Below are 17,813 nucleotides of genomic sequence, written 5' to 3'. Positions count from 1 at the left end.
TCTTGAAACCAAAAAGAAAAGTTCAGAGAAAATTTAAAGCTGGACCTCAAATTATAGCTAAGGTAGAATTTATTTACAAACCTCGTGGACGTGTTGTGAAAGAAGGTGTCTTCATCGATGTGAAAGTATCTTCAAGGGAAAAATATGTAACCGTCAGCTAGCATTAATAAGAAGAAAATGTTTTCACTCTGGGCAGATAAGCCAGGCTGTTTTCACAATATCCAGAAAGAGCTTGGCTGATCAGTTCAGCACCATGGAGCTCTACCTAGATGTGAACTCTGTTCCTAGTTTGATAAACATCATTGCAATCATCAAACCTAAATTTGACATGAATAAATCCAATATGCTGTCCTTTATGCTCAACCCTGTTCCCAAATATCCTGAGATCAAAGTCTAGAATCATGTCAGGGCACAGGAAGGATGCATTAGATGGGACCTCAACAAGAGAGGCAAGCAACCATGGATTTTACATCTGATTTATGTCAGAATGCACTCAAAAGGGGCTCCTGCAACACTAAACACTGAAAGGAATCAGTGGGAGGCAGGTATAAGGCGATCAACAGTTGTAGCATTTAGATTTTAGAATTTTTATAGTTCAAGATCAGTGTAGGTGAGGCAATTATGGCTTCCTGTCTGAGGTATAAGACATAACACTGTGAGTTTTGCCACATCAAAAATAAACTCTGGTTCAAGAAAAAAAAATAAATGGCTTTCAGGGCCTCCCGTTACTGGTTAAAAGTGCATTTGCAGAGGTGAGCACTGGAAAACTGACCTGTGCTGCAACATATGCACACTAATTACAAGTTTACTGTACTTCACAGTAGGTGGAATTCTCCAAGGCACAACACTCACAAATTTATATATATTTCCACACATCTCATTTAAAGGTCTGCTCTTCTAAGGCCTAACTTATGTTGCCCAGAATTTCAAAAGCCTCCCATAGATTGACAGTGAACTGAATAAGGCAGTGATGTAGTAAAGATACCTGTTGTATGCCCAAGTCTAAGGTGGACATACTGAGCTGGGTCCCCCAAAGATGTGTGTGTTCAAAATGTTGGATAACACAGGTGACAACCAGTTGTTGACATACAGCCAAGATATCCTTGTTAGCTTAGATACTGAAGTTGGTCATCATCCCAGAACTACGTCAATGAAGAAATCCATTAACTCCTGAAAGATAACCTTACATTACTGGGTAGATGGTGGAATAGAAAGAAGCCAAAGCTTGACCCTGTTCACATAGCAGTACTTCCAATCTATATCTTGGTCAGGCTCATGTAAAAGTGACACAAAATGCTACCCAACTTGTCTGGCCTTGTAATATTTGGTCAGCGCTTAAAGTACTGTGAATGAGTAACTGCTTGTTCATGTTGACTTGTTGTCGACATCTTAAGACATCTGATGTGTGTGTGTGTGTGTGTGTGTGTGTGTGTGTGTGTGTGTGTGTGTGTGTGTGTGTGGTATATATATATATATATATATATATATATATATATATATATATATATATATATATATATATATATATATACCACACCACGGACCCCGGGAACTACTGCCCCATTAGCCTGACGAGCCTGGTCTGCAAGGCCATGGAACGTATCATCAAGGAACTTATAAACAAAGACATTGGTAATCTCCAACCTCTGGATCCCATCCAGTTTGGGTTTGTAAAAGGCAGATCATGTCTCCTAAACCTGATAGATTTCTTTGAAGCAGTCACCAAAGCCGTAGACAAGGGTAAAGTGGTTCACACAATCTTTCTAGATCTTGCCAAGGCTTTCGACACCATCCCCCACTCTGGAATTATAGATAAACTCACTAAACTAGGTATAAATCCCTATGTCACAAGATAGGTTGCCAACTGGCTCGCTGACAGAACCCCACACTGTGAAAGTAACAGACTCCAAATCCGACTTCAGACCAGTGACAAGTGGAGTACCACAGGGTTCAGTCCTGGGTCCTCTCCTGTTTGGTATCTACTTCTCTGAAGTACAGGCTAATGCAGAAGGTCTTTGGCTAATGAAGTTCGCAGATGACTGTAAACTAGGAGCCATAATCAAAACTCCTAACGATGTGGACATCCTACCAAAGGGCCTCACTGAGACAGTTGCCTGGTGTTGTCAAAGCCATGGCCTCAAGCTCAATGCCAAAAAGTGCATTGTCATCCCCTTTGGTAAAAACTCTGTACCCATGAACTACACCATAGGCGGTAGTATACTTAACCACCGAAAGTGTGATAAGAGACATTGGGACACAGGTGGACAGTAGTCTCTCCTTTGATAATCACATTGCCACAGTAGTCAGGAAATCCTTCTACGTGGCACACCTCATCACAAAAGGTTTCTCATCCTGAAAAAAAGAGGTCATTGTTCCCCTATACTCATCACTCATTAGACCCAGTATAGAGTACAACGCCCCTTTTGGTATGTACCTCACAAGGCATCTACAACAACTGGAAAGGCCGCAGAAATACCTCACAAAGAGGATTACCGGCCTCAGATACCATACGCAGACTGTCTCAAAAAAATCCAGCTTTACTCCGTCGCATATCGCCTACTCAGAGGTGATCTTTGCCTAACATACAAAGCTATGTCAAACCCAGAGCTGTTGGACATGCTCCACTTAAAGAAATCCCAATCCCTCTGAGCTACACGCTCTAGGAACCTAAACCTTGTCACCACAATAAACAGAACATGCTGGAGGGATAGATTCCTGTCCCAGAGACTTCCCATACTCTGGAATAAACTACCTATCTATATCAAACAAAGCTCCTCATTAGCACTCTTCAAGAAAAATCTTGATGATTGGATGGGAAATAGGAAATTCATCCCGGGGATCACCTGTGTCTCTGCTCGACAGTGGCACAGGAAAATAATTTTCTTGGGTGGCAAAAGCCAGGGTACCTTTTTGGCTGGGCTTGTATAGGCCCCAGGGCCGATAGCCTAGTACCTACCTATGAACCTATATATAGACACATATATAGACATCGATATGTATGTATATAGATATATACATGTAGGTACGTGTGTGTGTGAGTACAGATATATATATATGTATAGATATATATCTATATATCTATATATATATATATATATATATATATATATATATATATATATATATATATATATATATATATATATATATATATGGGTTCCATACACTAGATTGAATTTTCACTAATTCGAAATAGTGCATGGAATTCTCACTGCAGCGAAAGTGTACTTAATCGAAAGTGCACTTACGTGATGTTCAGTACAGCGAACGGGTATTGTACTGAACTTCTGTGAACTTCCGTGCAGTACTCACGGACCTTAGGGTTAGGGCATGGGTCATAGTAAGGGGATAGTCCTTACCATGACCCGTGCCCTAACACTAAGATCCGTGACGACTGCAGCACAGTGAAGGACATAGCAATGTCCTCCACTATGGTGCGATAGTCATGAACCTTAGGATTAGGGCATGGGTTAGGGGACAGCTTTACTAACTATCCCTTACCCAACCCGTGCCCCAACCCTAAGGTCCATGACTATCGCACCATAGTGAAGGACATAGCTTGCTTTTTATGTCCTCCACTGTGCTGCGGTGTTTTCGCTGAAGTGCACTTACGCAAAAGTTCACTTTTGTTAAAGTGAACTTTCGCAGAAGTGAGGCTTCCTATTACAAGTTCGAAGTAGTGAACTTTTGTTCTTGTAATAGGAATCCATATATATATGTTCACACACACACACACACACACACATTTTATATATATATATATATATATATATATATATATATATATATATATATATATACACACTCACACACACACACACACACACACACACACACACACACACACACTCGCACACATACATATATTTCAAGTGCTGTAATGTAGTTTTTGTGGTCCCATGACTTGGAGAAAAGACAAACAGTTAATTTTTTTCTTTTTCTTTTGCCTTTTTTTAGTTTTATGTTTCTCCTTTGTCTGAGTTTGTGAAATCTCAGCAGCATTTAATTTAGAGATCAATGAGTGGGACCAAAGATTCAATGATAGGGGTTTACCACATTTCGCAAAAACACTGTTTTATAGTTTTATGTGATGTCATGGATTACATGTTTTGTGGAACTGTCTATATATGTTTCAATATCCTTGCTTTTATATTTTGCATCTTAATTTAAAGAAATGCATTATTTCTTTATCGACCCGCTATTGTGCAGCTGCTAGTTAAAGGCAGTGTGCAGAACCACAGATATTTGGTAGGCCACATTGATCACAGAGTTGTGCTATCCTTTTTGACTGCATCATATCTTCACTCCATTCCCTCATTCTGCCTAATTCCTTGCATTACCTGTTGCTTCATTGCTTTTCTCTGTAACGTTGTTATGTATTGTTCCCCTCCCACCTTCCTTATCCATATACATATGTACATAACATTTTTTTTTTTTTTGCTAGGATTAGCAGCTCTCCCTTTGCACTCCCACTTTTCCAGAGTACATCATTGCATCTTTTGGCTGTACTTGAGTACACTAACTTGGATGCACAGTACTGTTGCATTTCTTCTGAAGTCTTTATTCCTGCATATCTCTTCCTTTGTATCTCAGCTATATGCTCCATCTTTAAAACACTGTCATGCACTACTCATTTCTTCTAAATGGATTGCCTCCTTTCTTTGCTACTCCTCTTCTGCTCTTTCCCTCATTCCTTCTCCTTTCCATCTCCTGTCTGCTCCATTCGCTTCCAGATATGCTTCTCCCCTTGTTACCTCCATTGTTACTTTTCACTCCTTATCTCATATAGTTATTGATTCCTTCAGGCTCTGTTTTTGCTTACAAAAGATCTTCCTTACTGGCTCACTACTGCCGTACACAGAATGTTAGTGCCTCTGCACAGAGAACATCATCGTCATCCTCCCAGTTCCTGTCTACTTCTCAGTCTTCCCTTGCCTGTTCTAGAATGGAACCCACCACAACCATACTTGTCATTTAAACATTACATGCCCTCTGTTTTTGCATAATACCTATGGCAATGTGGTCAATTAAATTGGGAGGGTGGCCTAATGGTTGAGGTGTTTGCCTTACAAACACAAGGTGCAGGGTTTGAGCCTCATAAGGTGTAATTGGCTAGGCTCACAAGGGTAATTAGCCTAGTACTAACCTATGAACCTAAAATGCGTCTCCTGTAGAACTACTATCATTAAAACCATATTTGTCTTATTCTCCAAAGGCCTGATCTGCCTGTTTCACTTCTTTAAGTGCAGCCTAGCTTTCCCTGGCATAGCTTTCTTATTGCATTCCACTGACTCTTTATCCATTACTCATACCTCCAAGCCCAAATACTTTGCATTCTGTTATGCATGGATCTCTGGTTACCCCCTTTCCCTGTTTTTTTTTCCAAACCTTATTACTTTTCTTCCAGTTGCATTCTAAATATGATTCACTTTAAATCTATTGCTATGTCATAATTACCATAGATTAATACATTATTTTAAATGGATTGAAGTCTGATCCATCTGTTCACCCTGATCTATATATAAGTTGCTCTACAAGCCTGCTGCAGTGCACAGCTTGAAACATGCAATATGTTTGTTTTCACGTAGAACATGTTTCTTGATTTCCCTCTCCCATTTATGCCTACATCTGCAGTGCATAAGATATATGTACATGTGCCATGAACAAGCTGTTCTGCATCTTCATCCCAGTGGTTTTGACATCTGGTGTAATTTACTTTCAAATGCCCTTCTCCACAGTACTGTACATAGTCTACAGCCTGTCATTTCACATTTTGTAGTAATATGTTTCATCCTCGCTGAGTTTTAATTAGACTTTTGACATTCTAGTACTCTTTTTCAGATGGAAACCATAATGTAATGTCATCTGCTAACATACCTCTTACTATACTCGTGTAAATGTATGCAAATGGGTTTAACAATTTCAATAATTACAGATTTTGTCACTTAAAAATTCTCCCCTTGATCAAGGTAACATTATTGCAAAGCAGTGTAGAGTATTCTGAATATTGCTACAAATAATTAAATGATCAAACAGCCACATGACATAGTCAAATTAAAATGAAAATAAAAATACATTCTATACATAACTGTTGACATGATACATGCTGCAACATAACTTTTTTGATACAGAATCAAATAAAGCCTAAGTAAACTTTTGCCAGTCATGTTAAACAAAATGTTGGCATGTGAATACTTGTGGTGACAAGCTATAGTGCAACAAATTCACAAATGTTTGGGGGGGGGTACATCAGACTGAAGAAGCTTTGCTTCATCAGCCTGCACATTATCTTACGGAAATGCATGGTGAGTTAAAATAGAGCTTATCCACAATGACAGAGGGGGGCCTACTTCTGGTAGATATGGCATACTATGGATTTATGAAGGGGACATCCTACCTTTTGAATCTTGTGGCTGTTTTTAGAAGACATGAGAATTCTTGTTGTTTATCTTGACACTGCTAAGGCATTATCATATTTCACATAAAGGGATACATGAGAAAATAAAGTAAATATGAATCTACATGTAGTTAAATGGGTAAAAACTGTTTCTACATAAAAGTGCATTTATTGTTGAAGATATAAAATCTCATGAAAATCGTAATGAAGGTAGTGTTGTGTCACAGGACTTCATACTGTAATCACTTCTTTTAAGATGATTCACCTACATAAAACTGAGGATTAGGCTTCAGGTAGATAATATGCTAAAGATGTGATGCTGAGTAGCATGATTGCTTTAATATAAGATGCAAACAATGTTCAAGACCTATAAAAACATATGTGGTACAATTGTAATAACTGTACCAAAATGTAATTAAATAAAGGATCTTGAAATATGGTAAAAAGAAGTAAAGTTATGTTTTTAACAAATGGTTAAATCATAGAAGATGACACTTGTATTAAGATCCAGGGAGAATGTTTGACAACAGCTTTATGTATAAAAATCATGTTGTCAGTGAATGGCAGTAAAGCATCTTATGCAGCCCATCTAATCCAAATGGCATGTCAGGCCACTCAAAACAGATCATTGTGCCATCTTATACCTTACTGATCTAAAAGTTTACTGAATTCAAAACTCTGTTTTGTGTCCTTCAAGCAAACAAAATAAAATGCACTCATGCTTTCTTATTAGATAGATCTGGAAAGGGTTCATGATAGTCATTATATTCTATTTCTTACAGGATGCATAAAAGCAACCTCTACCTTGTATATAGGGAAATGTTTGATCATATTCTGTCTGAAAGTGTGTGTCTGGAGCTCATATCTGTGGACTCTAACACCAGACTTAAGACACACACACACACACACACACACACACACACACACACACACACACACACACACACACACACACACAGAATGTTCTCCCTGTCTTTACTGTAATGTTGCCGAGGTTACCGACGCTAAAACACAATTACTTCTAAAAACAAGTCAGCTGTTAACTGTTATTGTACAAGCAATAGCTTAGGCACTGTTTGAAAGGTGAAAGCCAACAGTTAATTTGACATAAATAAAATGAATCATTGCATTTTGAAAAAAAAAAAAAACAAATATTTTGGCAGTTATAAACTCACACAAAGAAAATATAAAATAAATATGTTTAAAGAGATAAATGATACAACAAAGAATTCTACATACAGATTCTTTGGATCCATTACTGCCACCAGCTAAAGATGTACTTTATCTTCTGTCCACCTCTGAAATGTAAGCTCATACAGTCTTTAAGTATACTCCAGGCAATAAACTTCTATACCTGCAGTTCACTATGCATCCTTCTGACGAAAGGCAGACATTTAATGACAGTTGTTATCTCCATTTTTAGTTCCAATGGACTATACATTTTGCTTGGTTTAAATTTGGATGATAGTTTTCATGCTTCTATAGTATCTTTAACACTGGATGGAGGGGTAGCCAACAAGCTACTATCCAAATATGATAATATAGTATTTGAGCTGAAAACACTGCAGATGTGGGGATATTTTCAGTCAGATTTAGTTTCAGTTTCTGATAGCTGTGCTGTATTTCTGCTAAAAGCAGTCACATAGATTGTAAAATGTTGCATTGTATGCTTAATATACATTCTGCATACTGTGAGACAAAAATAACACTGCTTTTATAAACAAAAGTATAATTACACTGAACTTATAGCTTTTTGAATATTTATGAAATACAACTGTGTGAGAATCTCTCATATTTCTCATCTGAAAAGTACATTTGCTTTAGCTTATTAACACTTTTCTGCACTATATGTAAGTAACTCACTATCTGTCTATCCATCTATTTATCTGTCTGTCTAGATAGATAGTTATATATACACAAACGTAAATTTATACATGAAGTACAACATATCAACAGTACTGTTATGGGGATTTTGATGTCAAACTTTTTACAGGTCGGTAGACCATAAGTATAAACATTTAACCCTTGAATGACTAAGTCCATAGTCCTTAAATACACATTTATTTTCGAGGACTACACTTTCACCTCTGTAAATATATAATAAGACGTAAATTACCCTCCATACTTCATTACTATACCAATTACATTATCTAACACAGTGGTGCGCAACCTTTTTGTGGGGAGGGCCACTACACCAATTCTTAATGCATCTGTGGGCCACCTCAAAATATAGTAAATCGTTACGAGTTAACAATAGGTACAGGTGACTGGCATTTTTACTTAAGACAGTAGTCATGAAATTGCCTGTTTTCAACATCAACTTTGCATTTAACTTTATTCTAGCTTGCAGCCATGACTTATTACAAACTCCTGCAGAAAGGTATTACTGTTTACAGACTACAAGTTATAAACAACAAAGAATAGTTAGTTCCGCAGCTAAAATTAGAGGTGTGTGCAACTGCAGTCAATTAGGTAAGTAAGCATGTGCTGCAAATTTTGCATGACTGGAAAAAGGCATTGCATTTTTGTCACTTTTTGTTTTTAATTTTTGATTACTCTCTGGGGGCCAGATGGTGTTGCATCGAAGGCCTGAATTGGCCCCAGAGCTGAACATTGTACACCACTGGTCTAACAATAAAATTATTATGTTCAAATGAAGGTTGACACCTTTCGTCTTCTTACAAACCTCCTGCTGATCATCTTATAGTCATGTAATTTCCTTAGTCTTGTTACTATAGTTTCCATGTTCATATCACATGACTATCTGAAGTCTCAGATGTGTTGTACAGACTTCTAACACGTATGAATGAAATGTATTGGTTTGGACCCCAAACATAGTTGTTGCTGTACTGTACATTGTATTATTTTCTCATAATTTCAGTATTTTACTAACTACTGGACTGGAATACTTTATTTTTCCTGAGGTAATATGCACATGGCCTCTGTATAAATAAATATGGTGTTATAGACATCTATGTACAGTTGTTTCTGTATTTTGACATTCTTTTTATATCCTATATGATTTTGCTATGGAACTGCTGCCCTTTCATTTACTCCCTGTGTCTGAGTCATTCATAAATACATTTGAGAATTTATTCTTCCATTCATACTTTAGGATTTGCATTACTCATTCCAGGAGTTCAGGTGAGAATGAGCACCATATCTTTCAATTGTACAGATTTTTGCAGAATGCCCAGATTTTGGCCTCATATTTTTTGTCTGTTTTTCATAAAATTGTGGTTTTCTGGCAAATTAGTGGTAAATCATTAAAGACTGAAGTTAGAAAATAATGACAGACATTTGAGTTTCAAACTTCATATCCTTCAGAACATTTATGCTAAATCAAAACCTGTCAGTCTATCAACTTTCTAAGTTTGCAAGAGCAGTATTTAAAAATTGTCCCTATTTTTGGGCCTTGCTCAGATTTCTTGTTCTAAGAGGTTGAGATGTATGATGGGCCCAAAACAGTGAAATTAAATGTGGAGAGAAACAAGTCTATTGAATCATGTACAAATATAGTCACTGACCCATGGCACACATGCAGACATAATCAAGCAGTTTGGATGATTTCCAATTTACTGCTTAATCTTTCTAGTCCATCTTGTATCTGTCGCATGGCCTTCTCGCATTGGGCGATGCATCATACTTCTCTGCTGAAAAGGGATGTTGCATGGCCCAGTCAGATCTTCCCAGTAAATGAATATAAACACATAAGTTATAAACCTCCCTGGGGGCCACCCAAGGGTCATTTTCTTGAGACACACAAGCCGATTCGGTTGATTGCATTTTTCCTAAGGTACAGTGGCTATCATCCTTGTTGGACTGCTGAGTTCCTCAGTCTGTCATAGAGTGTGAGTTAGCAATTTTATGAAGAAACATGATTTCACTACATACATCTATGCTTTTACTGTTTCAACTACTTTCCAAATGTTTCTTTTTGTTAACAAGGTCATTCGCAAATGTCATGACCATAGATAAGGGTGGGGACATAGATTAAATGGTATACCTAAGCACAGCTGTAGCACTTCAGCCAGGTCAGTTGGAGTCATGGGCAGTCTCTCAGTTGATATCTTCTCAACCAAGAGTTAAGGAGCAAAACAAAATCAATTATGTCTGCTTAAATAATTTTTGATATCACATGCATTTGCAGGGACTAATCTACACTCACTCTCAGCCATCCATCAACCAGCGATCGCACCAATGACTTAGAGGGACTGATCACACCTATTCACTGTGCTGAAGCCTGCACCCTAGGACTTTGTTCCTGCTTTAGTTTTGACAGTCCAGAACAATGCCTACAGTGCTGCCTCAGCTACATGAATCTGGTGGTGTGCCTTCCATCTTCTCAAATTTCACAATGAGTTAGATGCTGAGGTACTTTGAGGTAGCTACTCGCCCCTCACCTGCAATTCACTTTTTTCTTGTTGAGAACAGCAGCATTAAGAAGTGCTGACGCCCATCCCAGCCACTTCCCACTCAACAGGAAAATACTAGCATATGCCAAAAATCACATTCACCAAGCCAAATAGTACATCATCATCTGCTAACAGCAGAGATGCAAACCTCAATGTACACAAAATGGATGCTCTCCAAATCTCAGCTGTGCTGTGCTATCCTCTCCATAAAAGTTAAAATTGGAATGAGATGTATGCATGTCTCAGACCCCAGAAAATACATAGATTGAATAGTGGAAAACAGCATTTCCAGAAAACTGAATTCTACAAGATATTAGAGGGTACCTGGTCTTATTTATTTATTTATTTATTTATTTATTTATTTATTTATTTATTTATTTATTTATTTGCTTATTTATTTATTTATTTATTTATTTATTTATGCATGTATGTATGTATGTATGTATTTATTTATTTGCTTATTTGCTTATTTACTTATTTATTGATTGATTGATTTATTTATTTATTTATACTTGTTTGCTGGGGTAGCACACTGATCAATATTGACCAATTTCTGTCTCAGCCTGAGTGAAATACAAAACATTTAACAAATACAAAAATGCAGAAATGTAAGCACTCACAGAGTAATTCAGACCAGTTAAATAGAAAAAAAAACTGTGCAAGTACATTGCAGTGAGCAATCAGTATAATGCACAATATGTGCATTTGTTTCTAAAGTGATCAATCTTTAGTAAATCCAAGAGAAGAGAAGAGACCTGGAAATGAGATAGTTGTAGTGTGTTAGGCGATATATCCTGTGTTGAAGTGGGAACATTTGGACTGGATGAAGAAGTCCTTTTTGAGATGCATTCTGTATGTGGAGTCAGTGCAGATTTCCTTTAGAACAATAGGAAGAGCTTGCCAAAATGTATGTGCCTGACAGGAGAGAGCACGTGCAGTGCTGTGCAGTTTCGTTCTAGGGATAATGAGAGTGGGTGTGGCTTGTGTGTAATGTCTCAGGTTGGAACAGGATTTTTTTAATGAACTCTAGCCACAAGGGGAGTAAATATAAAGAGATGCAGAAGTTTACAGAGTTCAGAGTTCGGATCCTAACAGTTTTATGGGTAGACATTTACCTTTTCCTAGACTGATGCAGTGATGACCACAGAGAGGTAAGTTTGTCATGAATCAGCAGATTCTGATCTAGATTATCTGGAGAGTGGTAGTGTTTACATATATATATATATATATATATATATATATATATATATATATATATATATATTTTGCAGGCTCACAGAACACATTTTGCCATGCTGTCATGACCCCTTCAATATCCAGCAAAGGCACTAAGATGATGCAGTGCTTCAAGACCAGGGTGAAATCTACATTACTTATGTCAGAGCCTTCTCTTTTGGAAGGAATCTCCCTTCTGGCACCTCAGAATTGGTTATCATATTCCTAATCTATAATTGTGAAATACTTCTGTGTCAACCACTGAAAAATTATGGCTTCATTAATGAAAATTTATGATGCATTCCATATATTCAGCTTCTTCATCATATTTGATTTGAGTAAACTATGGCATGTACTATTAAGTAAATATTCACATAAGTTGTTTATTTTCAATTAGGATGTAATGTTGTAAAAAAAGGCTTCTCTTGTTAAAAGCACCACAAACCACTCTTGCATTCGATTGACTAGACTTCCCTTGAGAATCATGACCTATACTAATATTTCATTCCAAACTGCAGAAATGCTATCAATCACTTAACCAATTAATAGATATCTGAAAATTATAATATTCATTTGTATTTCAGTTATAAAATATAAGGAACTCCTCTCTTTTACTAAAGATGCTTCTATAAGCTGTCTAATGGATTACAAAAAAAAAATAAATGGCATATGAGTATCTGAACATTTAATGTAAAATGTATTATTTTTGTTTATGCTGTGAATGAAGGTTGAGGGGTTTCTTCGTTTACTGATGTCTTAGAGAAACAGACTGGGCATGTGATATTCATTATGGCTATCCACAGGAGGATCTATAAATGTTACTATCCTCATTTAAATGAAAACCAGTCACTTTATTTTGAAACTATGAGATACACCAAGAACAAATAAAACCGTGTACAACTGGAAATTTTAGTCAAAATGTCTAACTTTATTTTGTATTTTTTTCAGCAATTCCTCTTGGAATCATTGTTATTCGAGGTGACTCTGATTTAGAGACATGCCGCATGTATATTGAAAGATTACAGGAGGTAAGAAATTATATTTTTATTACATAAATTTTAATCATAATGCTCAGTATAATTTTAGACTTTCATGTTTTATAATGTGCATCTGGCATAATAAAAGCAATATTTGTTCAGATATACCATTTCTTCCCTGACTCTACTGTGTGGAAAACATGATTCTTTAACCGTTACTCTGATCACTGACTGCTACAAAGGTCTATAAGTGTATTATTGACTATGGTATATTAAACATTTTCCCACTACATTATGAATAAATAACCACAAAACTTATAAGCTGAGAGTCAGACAGTGATTCTGACATCAACAAATGATGCTTGGCTGATTACGTCAACATTATAATTTACCTAAATCGACTTACGTGTGGGATTATGAATGAGGACATGACATACCTGTTATACAGTATCTGCATGTCATATATAAACCACGCAATACATATGCATGTTTCTACATATTATGTTTCAATGTGAGTACATGAATCCATGAGCTAGTTTCATATGGCACGTTATGTCTATAGTACACATTATCTCAGTTGTATACCCTGATGTTTTAGGCAAATAGGTCAGCAGAGAGAACTTTTCAGTTTATATCTAATGAACATTCTGGCATACACTGGCAGTATAGTTTTATTTTATTTTATTTTTTTGTGAGAATATGAGTAAGTATAGCATTTTTCTTTACACGAAATTTAGAGATTTTATTTTTTGAGCTTAAGTGCTAATGCTTTTCACTAACTGGTGCTGCCTTATTATGTTATAATCACTATGAATGTATGGAGTGTACACTTAATCATCAAATTATAATAGTTAAAATATTAGACAGGGAAGACTGTAGCTTAGCACGGTCTTTCTTGGAGTTTTTTGTGAACGATTTGTCTTTGTGACATTTTTCTCCTTTGGTTTGGGTGTTATTTGGGATATTTTGAAGGCAGCTTAATGTTTATGGGTATCAGTTTTGGTCCTAATCTGTATTTCCAAGCAATCTACTTATGCTGTACCTACAAGCTCAGGAAGAGGGCAAAACAAGATGTGTCTATAGCTAGTGGGTTTGGTTTTATTGATCTAAATGCATAATCACTTATAGCATAAGAAGCAAAAAGTCAAAGGCATTCAAAAGTCATGTAGCTGAAACAATGATATGTACATAAGGGAGTATTTGCAAATATCCCATGGACTTTCACTGCAAAAAAGTTAAGGTATTACACTGTGAAAACCAGAGCCTAGCTGGGTCTTTCTTGAATATTTTAATGAATGGTTAGTCTTTTTGACATTTTTCCCATATTGTTTGGAAAAGTATATCTATATATATGTGTCTATATATTATATATGATCATTCTATCTGTCTATCAATCTTTCTATCTATATGTATCTATATCTTTCTGTCTATATGTAAGAAGTATATATCACCTTAGGCACTCACTCTCTTTTAATCCAGTTTGTGGTTGGGAACATTAGTTTAATATTTATGTGAGCCAAGCTTTTACAATACACTAATGATCAACTTATGTATGAATGATTTTCTGTGTGTAAATGTTAGCTTTTGCCACAAAAGTCTGAGTTTGCAGTGTGAAGGGGATTTCACATTTTACCCAGATGGTACAATCTCAGATTAGGATTATATAAGCAGTGTGTGATTGTGGGTGGGTATGTGAGTGCAGCCTCCCACATCTGCAGATGCAGGGTGGGGATAGCTACTTGCCTATATGCTGTTTTTCTATAGATTACTGATTGTGAATGATATTTGCAGTTTAATAATTTTGCTCCTTTCTGATCAGAGTTCAGAAGGTCAATCAAAAATGAATCAAAGTCTTGTCTTGGAGCCTAATACTTCCATATGTTTATCATTGTCAGTGGATTAGGTAAACCCTGAATATCTGCATTTTCACTATGTTGCTTTTAATTTATTGAATAATTTCCCCGGTGTTTTCCTCCATCCACCTTTCTCTAGCCATTATCTTTTCTTCCTTGATCATTCAGTCGACCCATTCATTTCTCTTTGGTCATTGGATGGGTTTGAAGATTCTGTTGACTGCGGACAGAGCACCATAATGTGGAATTTTTGTCCTACCACTTCCATCTGGTTCTAGACTTAATGTATGGCTGACAGCTGTTAAGTGAATATCTCCACCTGAGTGATGGCATGTCTAATTTGGGGCCACATAGCCAAAGGCCATGCAGTGGGACATTACAAGGCCATGCTCCACCTCTGTCACCTTTTCCATGGCCTACCCTCCCTCTCAGCCTGTGCCTGATGGAACACCAGCAACATAGCAGCTCCTACCCATTCCTGCTTCATAGAGAAAGAGGATTAAGGAGGCATCATCCCTTCATTCTTCCTACTCCCCTTGTTATGTCATGCAGTGATAGGGCTGCTATTTCAGCCTCAGTCACCTGGGTCATAGACTGTGCCCCCTCCCTGTAAGTCATGGAACCAAGAATCAACACTATTCCAGCTACTGCATAGTATCTTGGTAAAGAGATTCCACATTGTCTCTCTTGTGTAAACACTAGAGTTATTTCCACCACTTCTTACAAAATTAATTCAATCTGCATTTTTTATACTGAGAATTATTTGCACAAAAATGTAGTTATTAGCCTCTTATTAGCCCCTTAATAACACATGCCAAGTTATCTCACCCAGTAAAAATATCAAACTACGAAGTGCTGAAACAAGTCAGGTATCCTGTATTTCCTTTCTAATTTTAAAAGCATAATAAACTAGGATTTCAAAGTTAAGAAAAGTCCCTTTTCACTCTCACTGCATTTAATTTAGTACATCAATACACTTAATGTACTAGCAAAATATTTACCCAAAACACTAAAATAGAACCTAACTCAGAATGAATCTAGAGATGAGCTGGTATGAAGATAAGTAGCATACCATCCAACTATCCTTGTTATATAGTAATGAGTCCTCATTAATCTGTTTATGTCCTTTTACTACTTGACATACCATCCCACTATCCTTGTTATATAGTAATGAGTCCTCATTAACCTGTCTATGTCCTTTTACTACTTGACATACCATCCAACTATCCTTGTTATATAGTAATGAGTCCTCATTAATCTGTTTATGTCCTTTTACTACTTGACATACCATCCCACTATCCTTGTTATATAGTAATGAGTCCTCATTAACCTGTCTATGTCCTTTTACTACTTGACATACCATCCCACTATCCTTGTTATATAGTAATGAGTCCTCATTAATCTGTTTATGTCCTTTTACTACTTGACATACCATCCCACTATCCTTGTTATATAGTAATGAGTCCTCATTAACCTATCTATGTCCTTTCACTACTTGACATACCATCCCACTATCCTTGTTGTATAGTAATGAGTCCTCATTAACCTATCTATGTCCTTTTACTACTTGACATACTATCTCACTATCCTTGTTATATAGTAATGAGTCCTCATTAACCTGTCTAGGTCCTTTTACTACTTGACATACCATCCCACTATCCTTGTTATATAATAATGAGTCCTCATTAACCTATCTATGTCCTTTTACTACTTGACATACCATCCCACTATCCTTGTTATATAGTAACGAGTCCTCATTAACCTATCTATGTCCTTTTACTACTTGACATACTATCTCACTATCCTTGTTATATAGTAATGAGTCCTCATTAACCTATCTATGTCCTTTTACTACATGACATACCATCCCACTATCCTTGTTATATAGTAATGAGTCCTCATTAACCTATCTAGGTCCTTTTACAACTTGATATACCATCTCACTATCCTTGTTATATAATAATTAATCCTCATTAACCTATGTCCTTTTACTACTTCACATACCATCCCACTATCCTTGTTATATAGTAACGAGTCCTCATTAACCTATCTATGTCCTTTTACTACTTGACATACTATCTCACTATCCTTGTTATATAGTAATGAGTCCTCATTAACCTATCTATGTCCTTTTACTACTTGACATACCATCCCACTATCCTTGTTATATAGTAATGAGTCCTCATTAACCTATGTCCTTTTACTACTTGACATACCATCCCTCTATCCTTGTTATATAGTAATGAGTCCTCATTAACCCATCTATGTCCTTTTACAACTTGACATACCATCCCACTATCCTTGGTATATATTAATGAGTCCTCATTAACCTGTCTATGTCCTTTTACTACTTGACATACCATCCCACTATCCTTGTTATATAGTAATGAGTCCTCATTAACCTATCTATGTCTTTTTACTACTTGACATACCATCACACTATCCTTGTTATATAGTAATGAGTCCTAATTAACCTATGTCCTTTTACTACTAGACATACCATCCCACTATCCTTGTTATATAGTAATGAGTCCTCATTAACCTCTCTATGTCCTTTTACTACTTGACATACCATCCCACTATCCTTGTTATATAGTAAAGAGTCCTCATTAACCTATGTATGTCCTTTTACTACTTGACATACCATCCCACTATCCCTGTTATATAGTAATGAGTCCTCATTAACCTATCTATGTCCTTTTACTACTTGACATACCATCCCACTATCCTTGTTATATAGTAATGAGTCCTCATTAACTATCGTTGTCCTTATACTACTTGACATACCATCCCACTATCCTTGTTATATAGTAATGAGTCCTCATTAACCTATCTATGTCCTTTTACTACTTGACATACCATCCCACTATCCTTGTTATATAGTAATTAGTCCTCATTAACCTATCTATGTCATTTTACTACTTGACATACCATCCCACTATCCTTGTTATATAGT

General features: G+C 36.4%; 1 protein-coding gene across 3 annotated transcripts in view; it reads left to right on the top strand.

Moving 5' to 3' along the window:
• Positions 1–17,813, top strand: part of DGKI (diacylglycerol kinase iota) — a 5,490,864-nt gene that overhangs the window by 2,944,363 nt on the left and 2,528,688 nt on the right. For all 3 annotated transcript variants that reach the window (XM_044088223.1, XM_044088222.1, XM_044088221.1), the window contains one exon: positions 12,976–13,055. In XM_044088223.1, coding sequence (XP_043944158.1) covers positions 12,976–13,055 — 80 coding nt within the window. The remainder of the gene's footprint in view (positions 1–12,975; positions 13,056–17,813) is intronic.

Source organism: Protopterus annectens, chromosome 11.part0, assembly GCF_019279795.1.
Source record: "Protopterus annectens isolate FY-2018-M chromosome 11.part0, PAN1.0, whole genome shotgun sequence".
Lineage (NCBI taxonomy): Eukaryota > Metazoa > Chordata > Ceratodontiformes > Protopteridae > Protopterus > Protopterus annectens.
Note: the sequence above shows the minus strand (reverse complement) of the source record. Positions and strands in the feature narration are given on the sequence as shown.